At 41.8% G+C, this 22,404-nt stretch overlaps 1 protein-coding gene across 1 annotated transcript in view; it reads left to right on the top strand.

The window, feature by feature from the left end:
• Positions 1-10,058: 10,058 nt before the first annotated feature.
• The window catches only part of gabra4 (gamma-aminobutyric acid type A receptor subunit alpha4), a gene marked incomplete at its 3' end in the record, with an annotated part of 82,348 nt that continues 70,002 nt past the window's right edge, over positions 10,059-22,404 (top strand). Inside the window, exons 1-5 of the mRNA XM_079838529.1 lie at positions 10,059-10,510; positions 10,665-10,783; positions 15,198-15,265; positions 18,596-18,816; positions 19,506-19,588. Of these exons, the coding sequence (XP_079694655.1) occupies positions 10,425-10,510; positions 10,665-10,783; positions 15,198-15,265; positions 18,596-18,816; positions 19,506-19,588 (577 nt within the window). The 5' untranslated portion in view covers positions 10,059-10,424. The remainder of the gene's footprint in view (positions 10,511-10,664; positions 10,784-15,197; positions 15,266-18,595; positions 18,817-19,505; positions 19,589-22,404) is intronic.

Below are 22,404 nucleotides of genomic sequence, written 5' to 3'. Positions count from 1 at the left end.
CAAAACAGCTGTTTGTTTTTGGGTCAAAACCCACCAGTCGAGATCCACTGCAATAAAACACACATTAAAACACAAAGTGGCTTTAAGAAAGTGTCTGCCAACAGCCATGGTGCAAAACACCATGGATCTTACAAAACGAGCTGGACAAACCGATAACACGGTGACGGACGCCATGCCGTAAGCGGACAAATGAGAACGGAGGGTGCGATAGGATATCTGAAATGCGAGCAGGACAGCTGTGAAGCTCTGAAACGCTGGAGCGTGGCTGTTAGAGATTGCGTGTAGTGTGGGAGAACGATTGTGGGCAGCGGATGGGCTTTTTTCAGCACAATAATACAGGGATTTGTCAGGGGCAATGGTGATCACAAGAAAATGTGGCATGTTTTGTGTGTGTTTGCATCTGCGCGTATGTTTGCTCATGTCAAGTGCTTTTCTGTGGATAGGATTTGATTACCAGACAGTTTGAGTCACAGTTCTGAGTCATTAGTTTCATTTGCCAGTCCTTCCATAAGAGCTTTGAAAACATGCCGTAAAAGGGCCCTCTCCTCTCTCGGCCTCTCTCTCTCTTTTCCTGCTCTCATTTTTCTCTCCCTTTCTATCATCGCTCTCGCGAACACCTCTACGCGCCGTTCCCTCAATGTTCCCCCGATGTTCCTACATGTTCCTGAGTGTTGTTAATGTACATCGATTAACAGTGCATCTGCTATCTGCCAGCTAAAATTGAAACAAATCAAACCACTTGACACAGGACGTGATGTCAATTCTATAAAATCCTCACCGTTTATTTATAGCTACACTGTGATAGTTCTGCTTTTTTGTGTGTTGTTGTTTTTATCTTTTTCAATTCTTGTAGTTGTTTGTCAATATATATACCGATCAAGCATAACATTATGACCACTGTTAGTGGGTGGGATATATTAGGCAGCAAGTGGACATTTTGTCCTCAAAGTTAATGCGTTAGAAGCAGGAAAAATGCTAGAATGTTTGACAAGAGCCAAATTGTGATGGCTAGACTACTTGGGTCAGAACATCTCCAAAACTGCAGCTCTTGTGGGGCGTTCCCACTCAGGGGTGCGTTTCCGGTACAACGACGTAACTCACTGCTTAACTACCATAGTACGATGCATCGTTGAAGAAATCAACTAGCTAGTCACGACTGTTTCCCGAAACCGTATTGTCGCAAATCGTTTGTTGTTCAACCACGTTGGTTAATGATGTCACACAGGTGGTGGAGTAATAAATGCTTTTAATTAATTATTTTGAGATACAATTCATGCTAGATTTTTTGCTACACATTATGGATATGGCACCTGAGGAATAATTCAAATTTTTCTCAGTTATTTTGCTTTATTTCTAGATTCAAATAGGCTCTTTTTTACGTACTAGAGCACGTCCGCACATGTGCACTCTTCAAAAACGGTGCTTTAAATCTCTTGACAAACTAAAAGACATTAATGACATTTGCATGTATTCTAAATCAAATATATAGGTTGTACTGAATGTCAGCTTGCTTATTTTGCTCAAGATAAGGATTTATTAAGTCCACATGTCATGCAAACAAGAAACTATGCTTCTAACCACAGGTCGAGAGCTGTCGTTGCAACCAAACAAGTTTGCGACGCTGTTTGCGAACGTTCGTTCGAACGACGGTTTCGGGAAACACAGACTCGTTGAACTATGTTGACAACGACGGAACTTGCGACCATAGTGGGCTAACGGTGCTTTTGGGAAACGCACCCCTGGTCAGTATCTATCAAAAGTGGTCAAAAGAAGGAACAGTGGTGAACCGGCGACAGGGTCATTGGCGACTAAGGCTCATTGATGCATGTGGGGAGTGAAGGCTGGCCTGTGTGGTCTAATCAAACAGACGAGCTACTGCAGCTTAAATTGCTCAAGAAGTTAATGCTGGTTCTGATAGAAAGGTGTCAGAATACACAATGCATTGCAGTTTGTTGCGTATGGGGCTGCATAGCCGCAGACCAGTCAGGGTGCCCATGCTGCCCCTTGTCTACTGCCAAAAGCTCCAACAGTGGGCATGTGATCATCAGAACTGGACCACAGAGCAATGGAAGAAGGTGGCCTGGTCTGATGAATCACGTTTTCTTTTACATCACGCGGATGGCCGGGTGCTTAATTGGGGGACACATGGCACCAGGATGCACTATGGGAAGAAGGCAAGCCGGCGGGGGCAGTGTGATGCTTTGGGCAATGTTCTGCTGGAAAACCTGTATATATATACAGTCGTGGACAGAATTACTGGCACCCTTGGTGAATATGAACAAAGCCTGTAAAAATCTGCATTGTTGATCATTTTGATTTGTCAACAAATGTACAAAAATCGAACCTTTCATTGAAGTAAAACAATTTGTGGGAAAATCTCTTTTTCAAAGAAATGTTTTTTTTCTCCAAAAAACGTTGGCCACAATTATTGGCACTCTTTTATTAAAGGTTTAGTTCACCCCAAAATGAAAATTCTGTCATTAATTACTTACCCTCATGTCGTTCGACACCCGTAAGACCTCTGTTCGTCTTCGGAACACAAATGAAGATATTTTAGTTGAAATCTGATGGCTCTGAAAGGCCTCCATTGACACAATGGCACGTTTCACTCTCAAGACCCTTAAAAGGTACTAAAGACGTTGTTACAAAGTCCATCTCACTACAGTGGTTCTACAATAACTTTATGAATCGGCGAGAATAGTTTTTGTGCTCAAAAAAACACTAAATAACGACTTATATAGTGATGACGATTTCAAAACACTGCCTCATGAAGCTTCGAAGCTTATGAATCAGTGAGGCGAATCATGATTCAAATCGCGTGTCAAACCGCCAAACTGCTGAAATTTGGCGATCCAAACTGCTCATTCGGCTCACTGATTCATAACGCTTCGAAGCTTCATGAGGCTGTGTTTTGAAATCGTCATCACTATAAAAGTCGTTATTTAGGCTATTCTCGCCGATTCATAAAGTTATTTTAGAACCACTGTAGTGAGATGGACTTTGTAACGACGTCTTTAGTACCTTTTAAGGGTCTTGAGAGTGAAACGTGCCATTGTGCCAATGGAGGCCTTTCAGAGCCATCAGATTTCAACTGAAATATCTTCATTTGTGTTCCGCAGACGAACGGAGGTCTTACGGGTGTCGAACTACATGAGGGTAAGTAATTAATGACAGAATTTTCATTTTTGGGTGAACTAACCCTTTAAATACTTTTTTCAACGTCCTTTTGCCAAGATAACAGCTCCTGATGAGTTTGGAGATCAATGATCATTCCTTCATACAGAATCTCTCCAGATCCCTTCAGATTCACAGCTCCATGTTGGTGCACTATAAATATAGGGTATATTGGGTTCAGGTCAGGGGATTGGGACGGCTATGGCAGAAGCTTACTTTTGTGCCCAGTAACACATTTTTTTTTCTTTTTCAGAGATATTTTACTCATAAAAAAATTCTAGGGGTGGCAATAATTATGGCCAACGTGTTTTGGAGACAACATTTATTTCATAATGTGATTTCACTTATTTTACTTCAATTAAAGGTTAGATTTAAATTCTGACCATGACTGTATAAAGCAGTGTCAAGTATAAAAAAAAAACCTGTTGTCCTGTTGTCACGGAACGCTCAACCACGCCTCCTCCTGGTTTCACCAGATCTCTCTCTCCTGCGTATTAAGACTGCATTTCCCTTCCTTGCTCCTCTGCTAATTATTAGTTCATTATTATCACCTGTGGACCCTCAGCTCACCTTTATCTGGACTGCTCTGCTCATTGTTCATTTGTGAAGTCTTGATTTACCCTTACTCTGCCTCTGGCTTATTCCTTGTGTTTGAACTTTATGACTGCCTATCTCTGTTGGCTTACCTGTGTGAATAAAGTCTTGCAAATGGATCCGAACGCTTCAGCCTCTTCGTCACAGAAGACTTCACCAAAACAGGATCCAGCAGATTTTCATCGACTGGCCTCCGAGGTATCCTCTCAAGCTGAGGTGCTGCTCACTCATCAACAACAGCTGGTGAAATTAACAGCTCTCACCGAGGAGCTTGTGAGATCGGTCCGAGCCCTTACCCCGCCGAGCGCGGCTGAGAATCCATCTGCACCTGCAGCCGTTCCCCCCGCCGTGAGTAACAATTCAAACCATCCAAAATTATCCCTTCCCGAGAAATTTGATGGCTCACCTTCTGCCTGTAAGGGATTTCTGTTGCAGTGCAGCTTGTATTTCAACCAGCAGACACAGTCCTATTCCACTGATGCGAGCCGAGTTTCCTTCATATGTTCCCTACTCACTGGTCGGGCTCTGGAATGGGCTACTGCGCTCTGGTCTGGAGGTCAGCTCTCTTTTCCCTCTTATAATGAGTTTTTGACCCAATTTCGAGAAGTATTTGAACACTCAGCAGGAGGAGAGGATCCAGGAGAACTTTTGCTTACGTTACGGCAGGGAAGGTCTACCGCAGCAGACTACACACTCTCTTTTCGGACCCTGGCAGCCCAAACTGGATGGGAGGAGGAACCTCTAAAGCTCCTGTATCGCAAGGGATTGAACCCGGATCTCCAGGGAGAGCTGGCATGCCGCGACGACGGTAAATCCTTGAATCAAATCATGGAGCTCGCTATCCGCCTCGACAACTTGATTCGCTCCCGACGCACACCTCTCAGGACCAGCTTCTTTGAGTATGCTTCCTCTAACGCGGAGTCGGAGCCCATGCAGATTGGTTACACACGCCTCTCTACGGCGGAGCGGGAGAGGAGACGCCGAGATCATCTCTGCATGTATTGCGGAGAGGCGGGACATCTGAGGGCCACATGTCCGGTTAACCCAGTGCTCAAGAGGTCTACTGCGGTGAGTTCGAATCCCTCTTCTAAGTTATTTCATGTGGATTGTTCTTTGAAGTTTAATGGACAGACTCTAAATGTAAAAACCTTGATTGATTCTGGTGCTGCTGGAAACTTCATCGATCTTGCATTCGCCAAAACTCTTTGTGTTTCTCTCCTCGCATGTGAGCCTGGTGTAACAGTGGAAGCGCTTGATGGGCGCCCCCTGGGGTCAGGAGAGGTGCAATACACCACACAACCTCTAACGCTCAGCATCGGGACACAGCATTCTGAGACCATCCAGTTATTCACGATTCATTCGCCTATGTATCCCATAATTTTGGGGCTTCCGTGGCTGGAGAAACATAACCCCCAAATTTCCTGGTCTGAAGGGAGGATATCCCGGTGGTCCGCATTCTGTCAGAGCAACTGCATGGTCGCTATCCAAGGTACTGAACACCACAGCGCTTCCCTCAAGGGAGTGGATTTTCAGAGAATTCCCCCAGATTATCACGACCTAGCTCTGGCTTTCAGTGAAGCTGAGGCTTCTCATCTTCCCGCTCACCGTGCTGGCGACTGTGCTATTGAGCTTTTGCCTGGAGCTGTACCTCCACGTGGAAGAGTTTACCCGTTGTCACAACCTGAAACAGAGACCATGAGGGCGTACATTGACGAACAACTGGCGAAAGGTTTCATCACTACCTCTACATCTCCGGCTTCCGCCGGATTCTTTTTTGTCAAGAAGAAGGATGGGGGTCTTCGGCCGTGTATTGATTATCGTGGTCTTAATGAAGTGACAGTGAAATATCGCTATCCTCTCCCGTTAGTTCCAGCCGCCCTGGAGATGCTCCGTACCGCCCGCTACTTTACCAAACTGGATTTGAGGAACGCATACAACCTAATTCGCATACGGAGGGGTGACGAGTGGAAAACTGCGTTCTCTACTACATCCGGGCACTACGAATATCGGGTAATGCCATTCGGCCTTTCTAACAGTCCTTCAGTTTTTCAAGCTTTTGTAAATGAGGTGTTCCGAGACATGTTACAGCAGAGAGTTATTGTCTATATTGATGATATTTTGATTTTCTCTGATTCCCTTGAGGAGCATGTCCAAGATGTGCGAGCAGTCCTCACGCGCCTGATTGAGAACCAGCTTTATGCCAAGCTCTCCAAATGTGAGTTTCACCAGACGCGTATCTCCTTTCTGGGCTATGTCATCAGTGCGGACGGAGTCTTGATGGATGACAGCAAGGTCAGAGCAGTGGTGAATTGGCCCCAACCTTCCTCTGTTAAAGAGTTGCAGCGCTTTTTGGGCTTTGCCAATTTTTACCGCAGATTTATCCGCAATTTCAGCGTAATTGTAGCACCGCTCACCTCTCTGCTTCAAGGAGGGGGGAAATTCTTTAAGTGGACAGCGGATTGCACCGCGGCCTTTGCTCAGCTCAAGGAGAGATTCACTTCTGCTCCTATCCTCCGTCACCCGGATCCTGAGAGGGAGTTTATCATAGAGGTGGATGCGTCTAACACAGGAGTGGGGGCTGTCCTGTCACAGCGGTGTGGTAAGCCTGCGAAAATGTTCCCGTGTGCCTTTTATTCTCGCAAACTCAACTCTGCAGAGCGCAACTATGACGTGGGTGATCGTGAACTTCTGGCCATGAAGACCGCCTTTGAGGAGTGGAGACACTGGCTGGAGGGAGCTCGTCAGCCTTTTACGGTACTCACTGATCACAGAAATCTAGAGTATATCAGATCAGCTAAGCGCTTAAACGCTCGCCAGGCTCGTTGGTCTCTGTTTTTCTCTAGATTTGATTTTAAGATCACCTACAGGCCAGGTTCTCAGAATGGCAAAGCTGACGCCCTGTCTCGACAGTTCGACGGTCCTTGTGAGGAATCTAAGCCTGAACCCATTATTCCCACTACTCTAATCGTGGCTCCTGTTCAATGGGACATTATCACTGAGATCACCGCATCCCTAAGTAATCACCCTGCTCCGCCAGAATGTCCCGCGGATCGTCTCTTTGTTCCGCCCGGGTTCCGCCACCGTGTGCTTCAGTGGGTTCACTGCACTCCCAGCGCCGGTCATCCTGGTATCGCTGCTACCATACAGTTAGTTTCCAATCGCTTTTGGTGGGCTTCACTCCAGTCTGATGTCATAAAGTTTATTCATCAATGCTCTGTTTGTAACACTGTGAAATCCTCTCATCTCAAACCAGCTGGACTGTTACAACCTCTGCCAGTACCACAGCGTCCCTGGTCGCACATCGCAGTGGATTTTGTGACTGATCTACCTCCTTCCCAGGGGTTTACAACTATTCTCTCCGTGGTGGATCGTTTCTCTAAGTCCTGTCGTTTCATTCCTCTGACCGGTTTGCCCACGGCTTTACAGACAGCCGAGGCTCTTTTCAACCAGGTGTTCCGTCTCTTTGGTCTGCCCGAGGACATTGTCTCTGACCGCGGTCCTCAGTTTACCTCCCGTGTCTGGAGAGAATTGTGCTGCAAACTAAATATCAATGTCAGTTTAACTTCTGGTTACCATCCTCAGGCCAACGGGCAGGTCGAACGTCTAAACCAGGATTTGATTCGATTTCTGAGAACTTACTGCCACCAGAATCAGCAGGACTGGAGTCGCTTCCTGGCCTGGGCTGAGTATGCCCAGAATTCTTTGTTAAAACCTGCCACTGGTCTAACCCCTTTCAAATGTGTTTTAGGGTTCCAACCTCCCCTCTTCCCGTGGGCTGGGGAGCCATCCGACCTCCCAGCAGTAGATGCGTGGCTTCAGCGCAGTGAGGCCACCTGGGATGCTGCTCACGTCCACTTGCAGCACGCCATACGCCGTTTCCAGCATCATGCAGATCGGAGGAGGCGCGAGGGTCCTCGGTACCGACCCGGTCAGTGGGTGTGGCTCTCTGCACGAGATCTCAGGCTCAAGCTCCCAAGCAAGAAACTTTCTCCTCGTTTCGTCGGACCATTTAAGATCCTTCGTCAGATAACTCCTGTTTCTTTTCGTTTGGAACTTCCTGCTCATTACAAGATCTCACCCACATTTCATGTGTCCCTTTTCAGACCCGCTGTCGCTCCCAGGAGAGAGAGGAGCCGGGAGGAGGTCGCTCCTGTGCAGACTCCTCCCATTGAAGTGGACGGTTCGGAGGCTTTCCGGGTGCGAGAGATCCTGAACTCCAGGCGTCACGGCGGGGTGTTGCAATACCTTATCGACTGGGAGGGGTACGGTCCCGAGGAACGCTCCTGGGTCAGGTCTCATGATATCCTGGATCCTACATTAACTGCTGCTTTTCACCGACACCACCCAGATCGACCGGCTCCAAGACCCCGTGGTAGACCCCGCCGTCGACCAGGTCCTCGCTTCCGGAGCCGCTCGCAGGGGAGGGGCTCTGTCACGGAACGCTCAACCACGCCTCCTCCTGGTTTCACCAGATCTCTCTCTCCTGCGTATTAAGACTGCATTTCCCTTCCTTGCTCCTCTGCTAATTATTAGTTCATTATTATCACCTGTGGACCCTCAGCTCACCTTTATCTGGACTGCTCTGCTCATTGTTCATTTGTGAAGTCTTGATTTACCCTTACTCTGCCTCTGGCTTATTCCTTGTGTTTGAACTTTATGACTGCCTATCTCTGTTGGCTTACCTGTGTGAATAAAGTCTTGCAAATGGATCCGAACGCTTCAGCCTCTTCGTCACACCTGTTAATTGAGATTTCTTAGCTAGGTTTTACAGGGCAGTTGTACAGTTTGATAAATTAATTTAAATGGCCAGAAAAAGGTTTAAAATATGTAATATTTAATAATATTTCATATTTAATTTCTGTTCATCTACTGGTACCAAATTAATTTTTTTTAGAACAGGTTTCCCAACCCTGTCATTTGTTGACCAAATTTAACAATATTCAAATTTAAATATTATATTTAAATACTATAAATTAATTCATTAATATTGGGATTTTTATTGGATATTAAAAATATACATTTAACTTTTCCCTAAAAATGTGGCCTTGGTGACATCAGCAGAGCAGGAAACCATTTTAGAAGTGGACAAATCTTTTAGGCAATATGTTTTGATTAAAAAAGTAAAGCAAAATAAGACAATATTGCAGTTAGAAAGTCTTCATCTACTACTATACTAACTCACTATTTGATTTTCTGTTGTGGGCAGACTCTCAGTGATGTCTTATTTTAAATCAAAATTAGGACAAGCCTCCAAAGCTTTATTCTCTTTAAATCATAATCACTATGAAAAAAAAAGGATGCAAGCTATGCATTATGGCTTAACATGAAACTAGAAAGAGTAGCGGATTTAAACAGTTCTGTCCACTTCATGATGAAGAGGTTGACACAGTTGGCTGGTTTCTTCGCTCAAAAGCACACGGGGGGCTAATAGAATTATTTGATCTTCATTATTTTACCACATATTCATAAAGGATGTTCCATTAGAGTGCCACCTCTAGCTCATCATGTTTATTATAAGCTTGTCTTGCACACGAACAACCTGTGAATAAGAGCGTCGAATACACCACCAGCTGCCCACAGATCATACGAGATAAACCAGAGCAAGAGTGAGGATAAGGTTTTGCTTTTTATAGCCAACTAAATACGACACAGCAGCTGATTCTGGATCAGTTCAAATCTGATGCTTTATATAGGCTGTGATTGTGACAGACTGGAGTTGCATGTGCAGAGTGTATGTCAGCTTGTGCTGATAAGGATCGGTGGGTATGATTGCTATCAGAAACAATTGGACGAGAGTTAATTAGCTTTTCTTTTCACGGGTACCATCGAAGAGCCAACCAGGATGGAAACCAAACAGGACAGCGGGCACGCGCACGCATTCTACATCGAAGAGTTTGTCCTGTCCCAGGTGTACAGGAATCGTAGGAGCTGCGTGTGGTTTGTCCTACTTCCTGTACAGTGTGACTGTACCTCGGACTGTGCGCGAGCATGTGTGTAACGTTGCGACAAACACTGACCCATTTCAATATGATGTAATATTAACAAGCCCAGATAAGTTTTATATTTTTTTCCTGAGAGTAGGAACTGTTCATATAGAAATGCAAACGGGATTAATTAATGTCCACTAACCCCAGAATTCAAATTCGCACATTCTAGTTGCCAAGATCAAATAACACCCGTCCCCCAAAGTCAAAGTTTACCACGGGCAAGATCGGACATGACAATCGCTGCGTAAAGTGAGTTCATGCGCAATGCCGTCACTACATAACCAAAGCGAAGCGCTCACAGGCAGACTTCTCTTAAGTGCGCTCGTGAGTAGCCTATGTTGCGCGTCGGACGCACGTCCTAGTTTTGGCACTGATACGAGTGTGTAGGAACCCAGCGCGTCCTCCTCTCTCTCCTCTAACCTCATCACAGCGAGACGCACGATTCTACAGGATGCCTCACCATATGCTTCTCTTAACTACTGAGTTTGGGGTTGGGATGTAGGCGATCCATCGGGCACAGAGCGAGTTCTGGATTTGGATGCTTCGCTGGCACTGCTTTACGGGTGATGGTGAAGCGCGTCTTGCGCGCTGCCGCACGTTTCCTCGATCTTTCCTCGGGACGTTTGGCGAAGGGAAATGTGAAGAAGGCTTAAAGAATGGCATGTAAACATGGTTTCTGCCAAGAAGGAGATGGTGACTGCGATGTACCCCACTTCTATTTCCACTCTCCTCTACTTTCTCTGTGTGGCGGCTTGGTGAGTTCCAACTGGATGTGAGCGTTACGCATGGCATCTTTACGCCTCGAGGTTACAAACGTGCTGTTTGTGCTGTTGTTTGATACGAAAATAGGCGTAGATTTAATGTGTGCGCAATGTTAAAATGCTTCAGTTTGCTCTGTGTTGTTTTTAGCATAAAGAGAATATCTGGACAGATCAGAAAGGATGAGAAATTATACCCGGAAAATTTCACGCGCATTCTGGACCGACTCCTGGATGGATACGACAACAGACTCCGACCTGGATTTGGGGGTACGTGCCAAAAACATTGACAATCATGTGGCCAGAAAAAGCGCACAGTGCTTTTAAAGCCAAGCGTGCTCTCCAAATGTTGTGTTTTTTTAATGCAGGTCGCATGCTGTTTATTAAGTGTTGTTTGTTTGGTGAGGGTTGGTGTCCTCTGAGGGGAGATGGAGGTGTAAGCCAACTCCAAATGTCCTTTTGCTGCCCACTCTCTTTCTCTGCTCTGTATCTGTTAGATCGGTGCCGTTTAGATGTTTAAGCGAGTTTGGTTATGTAATCGCGCCGCGAAAGCCGCTTAATGCACATTTTAAGTAGGAAGAGTACAGATGTTCGCTTTGTGCGCGTAAACCGATAAGATTCCCCGCGCTCTCCTAGCATTTAACAGCGCGCATCAGTGTTTTAACCTGTTTTGCGTAGCTAAGTGATGCGCTGCTGTTATAGTTATCGGTCAGCAAAGAATACTTTTATCGTAGCTCTAGTTTTGTGTACAGTAGCCCAACGATGGTCACTGTGCCTGAAACTTCAGAATTAACCCCTTATGTGTGCATGGGATTTTTACAAATAGCCAAAAAGATCTGGAATTTAAAGTCAGTGCATATATTCAGTCTGAAATGTAACACTTTATATCTTTATTAACAACATGAAAAGCATTATTAGATTGTATAATGTTTTAGAGATCATTAGTTTGTGTGCATGGAAAAGTTAGAAATTGTGTTAAATATTTTCATATAGCTAGTGATGTATTAGTGATTACACAATATTGATTAATGACTTATTCATGAAAGCTACTATTTAAAGAAAAACATCAAGACTTGCTGCACACGTCACAGTTTCCGCTCTCCCTTTTTCCTCTTTTAATTATTTTAGTCAAGAAATATATAATCAAATCAAAGACTGTGGATCTCTATGCGTAATGCTGGGATGTGATTGGAGCTCTGGGAATGAAGCTCTGGTTTTTTATGTAACTTTAGTGAAGAGGCAGAGAGCACATCTCTCCAAACAGAACAGCACACCCACCTTCACATGACAAGAGCTCTCGAGCGGAGCTGGATCAGGCTGGAGGGGCTTGATCAGCTCTCAGCTAGATGGTGTGGGTTCACAGTTCTAGTAGGATCGCATGAGTTGCCCTTGCCAAAGAATGTAGTGCTTCAGAGATGATAGATATCAGGGCTCGGGCGCGTCTCTAACCATTGGCCTGCATGGTTGTTGTCGTCTGAAATGCGCTTGATTGTTGTGCCACGAGGACTTGAGAAGAAATGCACTTTCCATCACTGTAGCCTATTAATCGTTCAGCCAAAAATGACATTTCTGTTATACATATTTGACCGGTATGCTGTTATTTTTAGCACATGTGATGCAAGTTGCTTGTGACAAAAAGCACCATAAAAATAGTCCATAAGACTTGTACACAACATTTCAGGTCTTCAGTATTTGATATGACAAACTCAATTTTGTGTTTCTGTTTCTACTGGCTTCAGATGACTGAACACAGAGCATGAGTCCTATGGACTATTTTATGATACTTAAAAGGTGTTTTTTTGGTACTTTCTAGAGCTTGACATCTGATTACTATGAACTGTTGTGGGGGGAAGCTGTGTGAACATTTCCCTTCTGTTTCACTTATAATGCCGGTTTTGGAGCAACATTTTTGAGGGAAGGACATTTCTGAGGTTTATTTGAATTAAATTTAAACTATGTGTGTTATATTTCTCCTGGATTTCCTAAATAAATAATAATAGAAACAAATGAGACAATAATTACCATAAAGTATAGAGCTATAGTATGAATACGGAGAGTAGCTCAGATCATTTGATCATTTGGAGTTTATATTGAGACATTTGACTTTGTTTTTTTTTGGGGGAATCTCCACAGTTTGAGACATTGTTGAGATCTCATGAAACAGTGGAGATGAGGAAAAATCTGAGAACTAAGCAAAAGTCTCAATTTGCTCTTTATTTCATCTCATTGCTGTAGGAGAAACAATCGAGATATTAAAGAGATCTCTGGTGTGATTTGTGTGTGCATTGGGCTGAGTAAGATTATTCCTGTCTTTCATATTTCTGTAGGATTCATGGTTGTCAACTGTGAGAAATGCTCAGAGTGTCTGTTTAATGACAGATAATCCATTTTCTTGTGTTTGACTGAAGGCACTTCACTCTCAAGTGATTTACTCAGGCATCTATCAAAGAGCATCTCGATTAGGAGTTCAACCCTCACCAGTTCAGCCAATGAGAGGATTTAGTGATTAATCATGTGATTTAGATTTTTGAGTCCCCGAGTCTGTTTTCAGTGACACTTTCAGTCTTTATTTGTTTTATTTTTTATTTTTTTTTGTCTCCACAATAATTTGATTCAAGTAGATAAATAAATGATAAATGGTTTGGGAAAACTGGGAAGAGTCAACATGAAATCCAAACTGAGCCCATTTCCTTTCCTAATACACATTCCCGGTCATATTGTGCAATATTCAAGAGTCTACTTTATTCTTAAGAAAAATAAAAAAAGACCTCATAATCTGCCTCTGAATTGGCTTTCCTAGTGGCTGATATCACTTAGGGTGTGTTCACACTTGGAAAGTTTGGTTAGAATAAAACAAAACTTTGTGATTGCTCTGTTAGTGCAGTTAATTTTTTTTATTTTTTTACTATAACTGATATAATGTTAATATACCAACCTATTGAAGTCTGTTTTGTACCTTTTTTGTACACTGACAACCAGCAAAAACAGGTGGGGATGAGAAAGTCACATGATGAATCAAAGCTCATACACAAGCAGAATCCATCCTGCTCTAATGAGCTCAATGATTTAAAGTGACAGACAAGCACGTGTTTAAAAAAACCCAGAATGATATCATCTTCTGGTGTGGACGCTAACAAAGTTATCATTATAGTTATTGTTCTTGGTGTGAACAGGCCTTTAGGCCTGTATGGGTTGCTAGTTAATGTTAAAGCTGCATTCCGTACACTCAAAAAAAAAAAAAAAAGTTCGGTTGAAAATGGACAAACCCAGCAACTGGGTTGTTTTAACCCAGTAAATGGGTTATTTTAACCCAGGTTGGGTTAAATGTTTGCATAAAACAACCCAATTGCTGGGTTAAAACAACCCAATCCTTGGGTTAAAACAACTCAATTGCCGGGTTAGTCCATTTTCAACCCAACTTGAGTTGTTTTTAACCCAGAGCTTTTTAGAGTGTAACTGTTTTTGGTTAAAAATGATCCAAAATCAATATTTGAGCAAGTACATAACCAGCCAAAACTATCTCCTTACCTTAGCCCGATTCACGACGGCAAGCTTGTAATAATGTGATTTAATATGTGTGGTACTGGTGGATTTTCCCAAGAAATTCAAGCATGTCTTTGCGTCATTACGTCACGTCTGTATACATAAAGAGGGAGTCCGGCTTGTAGGCTATCGCATGTGAGGATAACCTTTTCTCACAGCAGCTGGAATAATTAAATTTATAATTTTGATGGAGGATTGTAATCCAGAAAGATCCAAACGACAATCATCAGTGACAACTGGAGATTCACCCGTAGTCAAAAGCAAAAGAATAGACTGTACGTAAATTGAAATCTACAGGTAACACTAATACACACTAAATACATGTAGACACACAATGCTGATCTTGTTAACATTAACAATTTGAGAACAAAGTATAACAATAATAATAATTTGTACGGTTTGATGTGATGTGAGCTAAGCGATAGTTAGATTTAATCACTGTTTGTAGCACAATTTATTGTAATGCTTTTTACTCAGTTGGTCAAAAGTGGCAGACATGTTACTTGTTCAGATTACATTATCTGGTGAAATTATTTTGGTCATACTTCCAAGACGTAGAATCTGTGATTCAAAAGTACAGTATGTGAATGAATGACAGCCGCACATACTCCTCAAAACATTAGATTCATCCGCGCTGAGGAGCCGTGCTCATGCACAACCCACGTAAAGATGATAATTCCACAGTTAACTGCAATTGCAGCTTTCAAACAGATATGGCGATAAAGAGGCAAAATTGACGGACTGCAGCTTTAACCAATAGCCAAATAGCTGTTTAGACATTTTTTAGGCCATCATTCTGTAGGCAATGCAGTCTTTCTATAATCTGTGTGGTTATCTAATGCCGGATAACAAGGTTACGGCATTATTAACAAATAATGACAGATTTTTCAATCTGCTGCAACTCACATTCAGATCTGACTCTATTCTGTTATGAAACACATACTTTACACCATCAAAGAAATTTCTGATTGATCAAATAAAGTCATGTTCAAGAGTTTTTCTCTTAAGCAAGTCAAATAGGTTGAGAAAGGTTTCATGTTGACTTTGACAGCAAAAAGCAAATGCAAGCATTTATTTCAGCTCTATATCTAGTCATAAGAGGCTTAGGAATGTGATTATAAAGATTCCTGTTTATGTCCAGGTCCAGTGACGGAAGTGAAGACCGATATTTACGTCACAAGCTTTGGCCCAGTTTCCGACGTGGAGATGGTGAGTGCTCTGAGATGTTTATGATTATATGTGAACAGGTTGGATTTGTCTATGTACATGTATGTGTGCACGAGCAGCTGTTATATAAGGCGTCATATCTGTCCGCTGAGATATTATTAATAATATAAATAATTCAGGCAGCTTGCCATTTAGATCAATGCAAGATGCTGTTAACTGCTTAGTCAGAGTAAATCAAGTACAGTGTGTTAGAGATTCAAAATAAAAAAATAAATAAAAAAATGTGATTTAGTCGACATTTTTGGCAGGTATTTTCCCCTGAGAACAATGTGAGGTTCAGCACCTCGCAAAAGAGCATAACAGTGCTAAATGTGACCACATATCAGATCATATGTACCTACAATATTAAAACCAGCCCAAAAAAAAAGAATGCATTAAAGGGCAGTCATAACGCATTTAACTTCCATGATGTATTTGCACCTGAAAAAGAATTTTCAGTTTGTTTCTCCAGTATGAATTGATTGGCTTTTCTCAGGCCCACACAATGTTGATCCCATTAGGAGAAAATTAAAAGTTGTTTCAGAAGTGTAGAAAGTTAGTTTTTTTTGTTGAAGGATTATGAAAATATTAGATATTCAGTAGAATAAGATTGACTGATTAATGGTGTAGAACACAACCAGGACATTTATTTAAAAAAGTAAATAGGGTTCATTTTGATTTGATGTTCTTTTTAAAGCTGCAGTACGTAACTTTTTTTGGGGGGATAAAATCCAAATCCAAAATCAATTATTGAGCAAGTACAATCAGTGTTCAATACGATATCCTTAGCCCAAATCACAATGGTAAGACTGTAATAATGTTTTGTAATTTGATTGGTTGGGTCGGTTTTCGTGGGAAATGCAAGTTTTCCCCCATTCGTCTTTGCGTCATTACGTCACATCCGCATATATAAAGGAGTCCTGACTGGCATATCGCGTGCGTGGATGCTGCATGTGGCGTTGTCATGACAAATCAGGTCCTCCCTCAAAATTCGGTCTCCCCAAACGGTCAGTTAATAATTATCCTAAGTATATACCAAGCCTGCCGTACTCGTGTTGAAAACTGAAGCCGACGCGTCTCGATCGCTCCCAGGTGGTCGGTCTCAGTATAGCTCATAACCCCCACCCCTCCAAGTATTCTAATGGACGTGAGACAAAATAAACAATCAAATCAACAGTGCCGCCGCTCCCACCACGCGCTGCGCATAGGGTGTTGAGGGGCGCACCACAAGAAAATTCTCTCTCCACAGGAGATTGGAGCTTTAGCTTTAATTTCCACATTACCATAACTGTTTATTTCACACCAACATAAAGAATTGTTCTGCATCTGCGAGAGTATGGGCGGGGTTTTAATATCGCGGTTCTACTTGTTGCTCTCTGCTGCGCAGACTCCGGTCCCGAGGTCACTACTGCGCAGACTCTGTCCCAAATCTGCGCAAGATGTCAGCGCCATATTCGGACCTCCGGTGGCTTTACTTTTCTTCAGTAGAAGGTAGTGAAGATGTGTCGTCCATATTTTTTCAGTCTATGGTAAATACAAATTATATTAATTTAAAATACACATAGCTTACGATATAATGCCTGCAAAAACACATTAGTGCATTATAAAACCAATTGAATGTAATTTCTTAATTACCTGGTCCCAATTAACGGACCCAAATTGTCACTACAGCAGATTGTTTAGCCTCTTCTTACAGCAGCTGGATTGGAATTAAAGGTGCAGTATGTAATATTGACAGCTAGTGGTGGACATGAGTACTGCAGTCCAAATTTAAAATATTGGAGAGAGTTGTTTCCCCCGCGATGCTCACTTGAGGACTTTGAGGTTGTCAGATTGAGGACACACAACAGGAGCGAGCTCAATTGACAATGGAAGAAAAGCGAAGAGACTTACAAATTGTAAGTTGATGAGTTGATTTAGTCACGTTTTAATACTCCCGTTCAGATAGATTTTTAGATGGATGCCGAGGCTTTTTAGGTCGGCTAGATTCAAAATACTATTGGGTAAACTGGCAATGTGCGGTATCGCACAAACAAAAACAGACATTCCGACACGGAACACACATTTTAAAGTAGAATAACTGGCTGTAGCATTGTTTGTCAGAGAAACGAGTGTGTGAACTTAACATGTTTCCTAAATCTCTGCAAACATATAATGGTATTTAATTTTTTTTGTAGATAAAGCACCTTTAAACTTGTGATTTTGATGTCGGCTTGTAATCATGAAAGTTCTGAACCACAATCATTGTTGACAACTACGGAATCACCAGTAGTCAAAAGTAAAAGACTTCGGACACTAATACAAACTAAATACATGTAGACACACAATGTTGATGTTGGTAACATGAACAATTTGAGAACAAAGTATAATAATAATTTGCATGGTTTGACGTGTTCTGAGTTCTCGATTTAATCGTTTGATTTAGATTTCATTGGTAGCGCGATTTGTTGTAAAACATTTTATTTGTTTCAGTTAGTCAGAACAAAAGTGGCAGACATGTTACTTGTTCAGATGACATTTTCTGGTGAAACTTCTTATTTTGGATAAACTTACAAGACATAGTAACTGTAATTCCGATGTACAGTGAAATGAAGATCCGCACTGGTGCGTTGACAGACAACCCGGCTACACCTCAAAACATTAGATTCTTCCGCATTGAGGATTCATGCAGATGCACAACCCACGTAAAAGAAGATAACGCTGCAAATAAATGCAATTTCAGATTTCAAACAGAGATGGCGACAAAGAGGCAAAACTTACGCACTACTGCTTTAAGGGTTGCAGGGGATTTTTTTGTTTTTATTTTACAAGGAAATTCTTTCTAGGTTGAATTTGATGATAGTTTTTTTCATATTGACTTTGGATTTCATACATGATCTGCCCAGTTTGAGACATCGCTGAAAATTGTATTTCTTTGAAAAGTAAATACGGTTCATTTTGATTCTATGTTGTTAAGAGTTATAGGGGAATTTCTTTCTAGGAAATTCTTTCTTGGATGAATTTGATGAGAATTGTTTCGGTTCATACTGAGACCTTTGACCTTTGATTGCATATTTGATTGTATTTTGTCCGATCTGCACAGAAGAGAAATTTCTTTAAAAAGTAAATAAGGATAATTTTGATTCTATGTTGTTTTTAAGGGTTTTGAGGAATTTGGCAGGAGAACAGTTTGTCAGCATGAGGGTGTTTGTTTAGGTATCTAGACAATGTTTTGCAAGATTATGATGGATTTGTTGCTTTTTACAGAATCTCTCTAATGAAGCTTTCTGTCAGGAGTGAGTCAGATTGATTTGCGTGCGGTTTTGACTGCTGTGTATTTGTGCGTTCTTCTAGGAGTACACCATGGATGTGTTCTTCCGTCAGACGTGGGTGGATAGGCGGTTGAGGTATGAAGGCCCGGTGGAGATCCTCCGGCTAAATAACCTGATGGTGACCAAAGTCTGGACCCCTGACACGTTCTTCAGGAATGGCAAAAGATCCGTGGCTCACAACATGACGGCGCCCAATAGACTCTTCCGAATCATGAAGAACGGCACCATCCTGTACACTATGAGGTACTGCACGCATCCGTCCAGTCCTGAGTCCGATTAACGCTGAAAAGACTTTGGCAGGCTGTGTTTGCTCGTGGGTGACCGTCATTTTGCCAAGTAGGATGTGTTCCTGGATCATCTTTTGTTGGTCCTGCAGCAGTATTTATGTTCAGTGGAAAATAGCAGGTTGATATGAATGTTGTTGAAGCCTCAATCCCGGCCCCTAAGGCTAACCCTTCAATATTAGTTGGTTGTTAGAAATGTTGTTTCAAGTCCTACTTGGTGAAAGCCCAGCAAGTAATTTTGCGTTTAAAAGGCGTCTAATAGCTGTCCAAACTCAGTCCTGACATTTAGCCTAAACAAGGCAATATTTGGGCTGTCAGTGAAAATGTAATAGACGTCTAACAATAGACTAGTCATCTAGATCATGAACATGTCAAAGAATTGAAACCAATTCTTGTAGCCCAATCAATGTTGACTTTGCTTACATGATGGAATATCATACATCTCGCAAGTTATTTTGGCAAAAACGACATGTAACCAAATTCAAGAGTATTTTTACTAGAAGTGGGTTACTCATAACTGGACTATATCGGGTCTAGTTAACCGAGACAGTGAAATGACAGCTATTGTTTGCTGGTAAACCGATAAAGGTGTTGGTGGACATTAAATCCTATTTTAACCATTTTAATCTGTTTTTTTTTTTTTCACAGATTGACAATAAGTGCAGAATGCCCAATGAAACTCGTCAATTTCCCAATGGATGGCCATTCCTGCCCTCTGAAGTTCGGCAGCTGTGAGGATTATACTTTATATATGCTGATTTTTTTTCATCCCACAAAACACTAAAGCAAGATTTGAAACAGTGTTTCTGAGTAAAGGAACATGGCAGTTTATATGACATGTTTGGGGTTAGAAGTATATTACTTATGAACTGGTTCTTGAAGAGCACTGAAGTAATCCCTTCTTTAAAAATGGATTTCTCTCTCTCTTCACTGTCAGATGACTTAACAAATCATGTGGGGAACAGAGTGGATTATTTAAGTTTTTTTTATTTGTGAGTAGAGACCCAATAAAACCAGAATTGAAGTTCATCTATATGCTAGTGTACTCCTAAAAGCTGACAGAATTCACTTACAACATATGCATTTAAAATGCACAGGTTTTCTCTAGCAGGAAAAAGGACCAAAACTATTGGTGTCTCATCTTGTTTGAATTCCATTGCAGTTGTTTTTGTCCAATCAAATGCTTTCTAGGATGAACGCTGTGTCCCAATTTGCATACTATCTGTCCTTTGAAATAAGAATTAGTGTGCCCCAAATTGTAGTATGTTAAAATGAGTACTCCAAAGATACCTGGATGGTCTACTTTTTCTGGTTGGAATCCGAAGTGCAGATCCGTGCACACTCTAATGGCTAATATTGCCCACATTGCACGTTAGACAAGAATTCAATTAGAACTTCAAACACAAATAAAAAGTGTTTAAAAACTACAAACATAAAGGATGTGTGAATCCGACAGTTAAGTGGAGAGGTTTAGATAAATGGGTTTTATTTTTTGAATAATCAGTATATAACCTGACGAAAAATATATGTATTCAATGTTATCCACATTATATTTCATCTGCAACAGCATTGTGAACTTTTATAATAATGCGTTTGGTCATTAACTTTTAAATGCATCATTATGCAAAATGCATGAGGAGAGTCTCCGACATGCTACTACATTTCCCTCCGAAACGGTAGGAAATTAAATTAAATTGAATGTGGAGGATTTTAACTGTGACAAGACGATTGACAGGGCAGTTTAAACAGTGACAGAGTGCATGTAACTAAGCGACAGAGTTGTCCGATAAAGATGCAATTATGAAGAAGTAATATGTCCCAAAGCTTGCCTACTAGCCTATTCTGCTACACACTCAAAAATATGTACTTTTTCTTTACAAAAACAGTACATACTTTTAGGGCGTAGAATAAGTAGGCAAATTGGGACGCAGCATCTCTCTCTCTCTCTCTCTCTCTCTCTCTCTCTCTCTCTCTCTCTCTCTCTCTCTCTCTCTATATATATATATATATATATATATATATATATATATATATATATATATAGAGAGAGAGAGAGAGAGAGAGAGAGAGAGAGAGAGACAGAAAGAGAGTATATGTACATACAGACATAAGCTACAAGTTTAATTTAAGCCCTTTACCTTAGAGATCTGAAAAAACAACTCTTCTCCTCGAGGAGAAATTACTTTTCCCTCTGAGTATGTAAATACAGACTTAGTTCATATTCTAAAAACTGAACAAAGAATCTCCATATCAGCAGGACTGATCATGACAGTCGGTCAGCAAAAATGAAAACGAAAAAATGAAGAAAAAAAATCAGGTAAAAGAAAGAGAAATCTGAAAAGATTTCCTAATCTCAAATGTGAATATGTGGCAGGTGGGTTGGGCTCTTTTATGGAGACTGCTGGAAGATCTGGAGATAAAATCAGTCCAGAGAGCTCCTGCTGGCGCATTGTGACATTGTGATGGAGGACGATCTCTATGTTTTGGTGTTTTAGTGGTGGCTGTGCTAATGTGCTGACGGATATCTCGCTTTCTCTTCTTTGTCTTCTTATACATCTTTCTGTCCTTTCTCTGGGCCTGAGGGGAAGCATCTAGACAGAGAGCTGATCGTCCCCTGTAGAGTCGAGAAGGTCACCAAAGCTTTCCCTCCTGCCCCGGGACAGCGCAGACCTATAACAGCTCTCGTTTTCATTTTGCGCTCTTTCTTTGCACTCTGATACAGTTTTCAGCTCCTCTCATGTCAGGTCATTCTCTTCTGTATTCATTTATTAGTGATGTGTGCTAGGGTTACTTTAATAGTTAGGGTTAGTGATTTTTACTAAACTTCACTGTAATTGAAGTTTTTCCTGTGAATTTTTTTTCTTGCCTTAAAATAGCTTAATTGTCACTCTACACCCTGGGTTCATTTAAGTCGCGTTTCCGCCGAAATTACCTGGAACAATTTGTACCAGGAACTTTTTTTACAGGAACTTTTTTCCCCCCAGATCTGCAACTGTCTGCGTTTCCACTGCGGTCTAAAGTACGGGGAAGATTAGGCAAATTAGTCCAGTGATGTAGGACTGCGCACGGCTGTTCCTCCCAGTCAGCGACGGACAGTAATCATTTTTGCGCGACACTGTCTGCAACAATAACGAGGAGATGCAAGCAGCGCTGCTTTTGGTAGTTATGTATTGTTTTAATAGAGGTCATTAACAAAACGGCGGAAAAGAGACGAGCACTGATACTAAAGCATATTCTGAAAGCTTGTAAAGCTAGATTTAAAACGTCAACGAATGTTATTATCAGCTATTACGGACATTGACCGTGATATGGCTGAGACGAACGTGCGCCATCAGACAGAAAGAGCAAGACTGATATATACTGAACGCAGAACGAACGAACCTCGCAAAAGACTGTTAAATATTAAACAGTACTGTTATTTTACTGTTATTTTAAAAAATAAAATACTGCGTTAGTTCCACCAATCAGCATGTTCAGCGCCCAAGTCCCAACCCCGAAAGTTCCCGAACTTTGAAAAAGTACAACCCCAGGAGCAGGGCCCCAAAGT

Source organism: Gobio gobio (assembly GCF_949357685.1).
Source record: "Gobio gobio genome assembly, chromosome: 16".
Taxonomy (NCBI): domain Eukaryota; kingdom Metazoa; phylum Chordata; class Actinopteri; order Cypriniformes; family Gobionidae; genus Gobio; species Gobio gobio.
The sequence above is the reverse complement of the archived record's forward strand: the minus strand, read 5'-3'. Positions and strand labels throughout refer to the sequence as shown.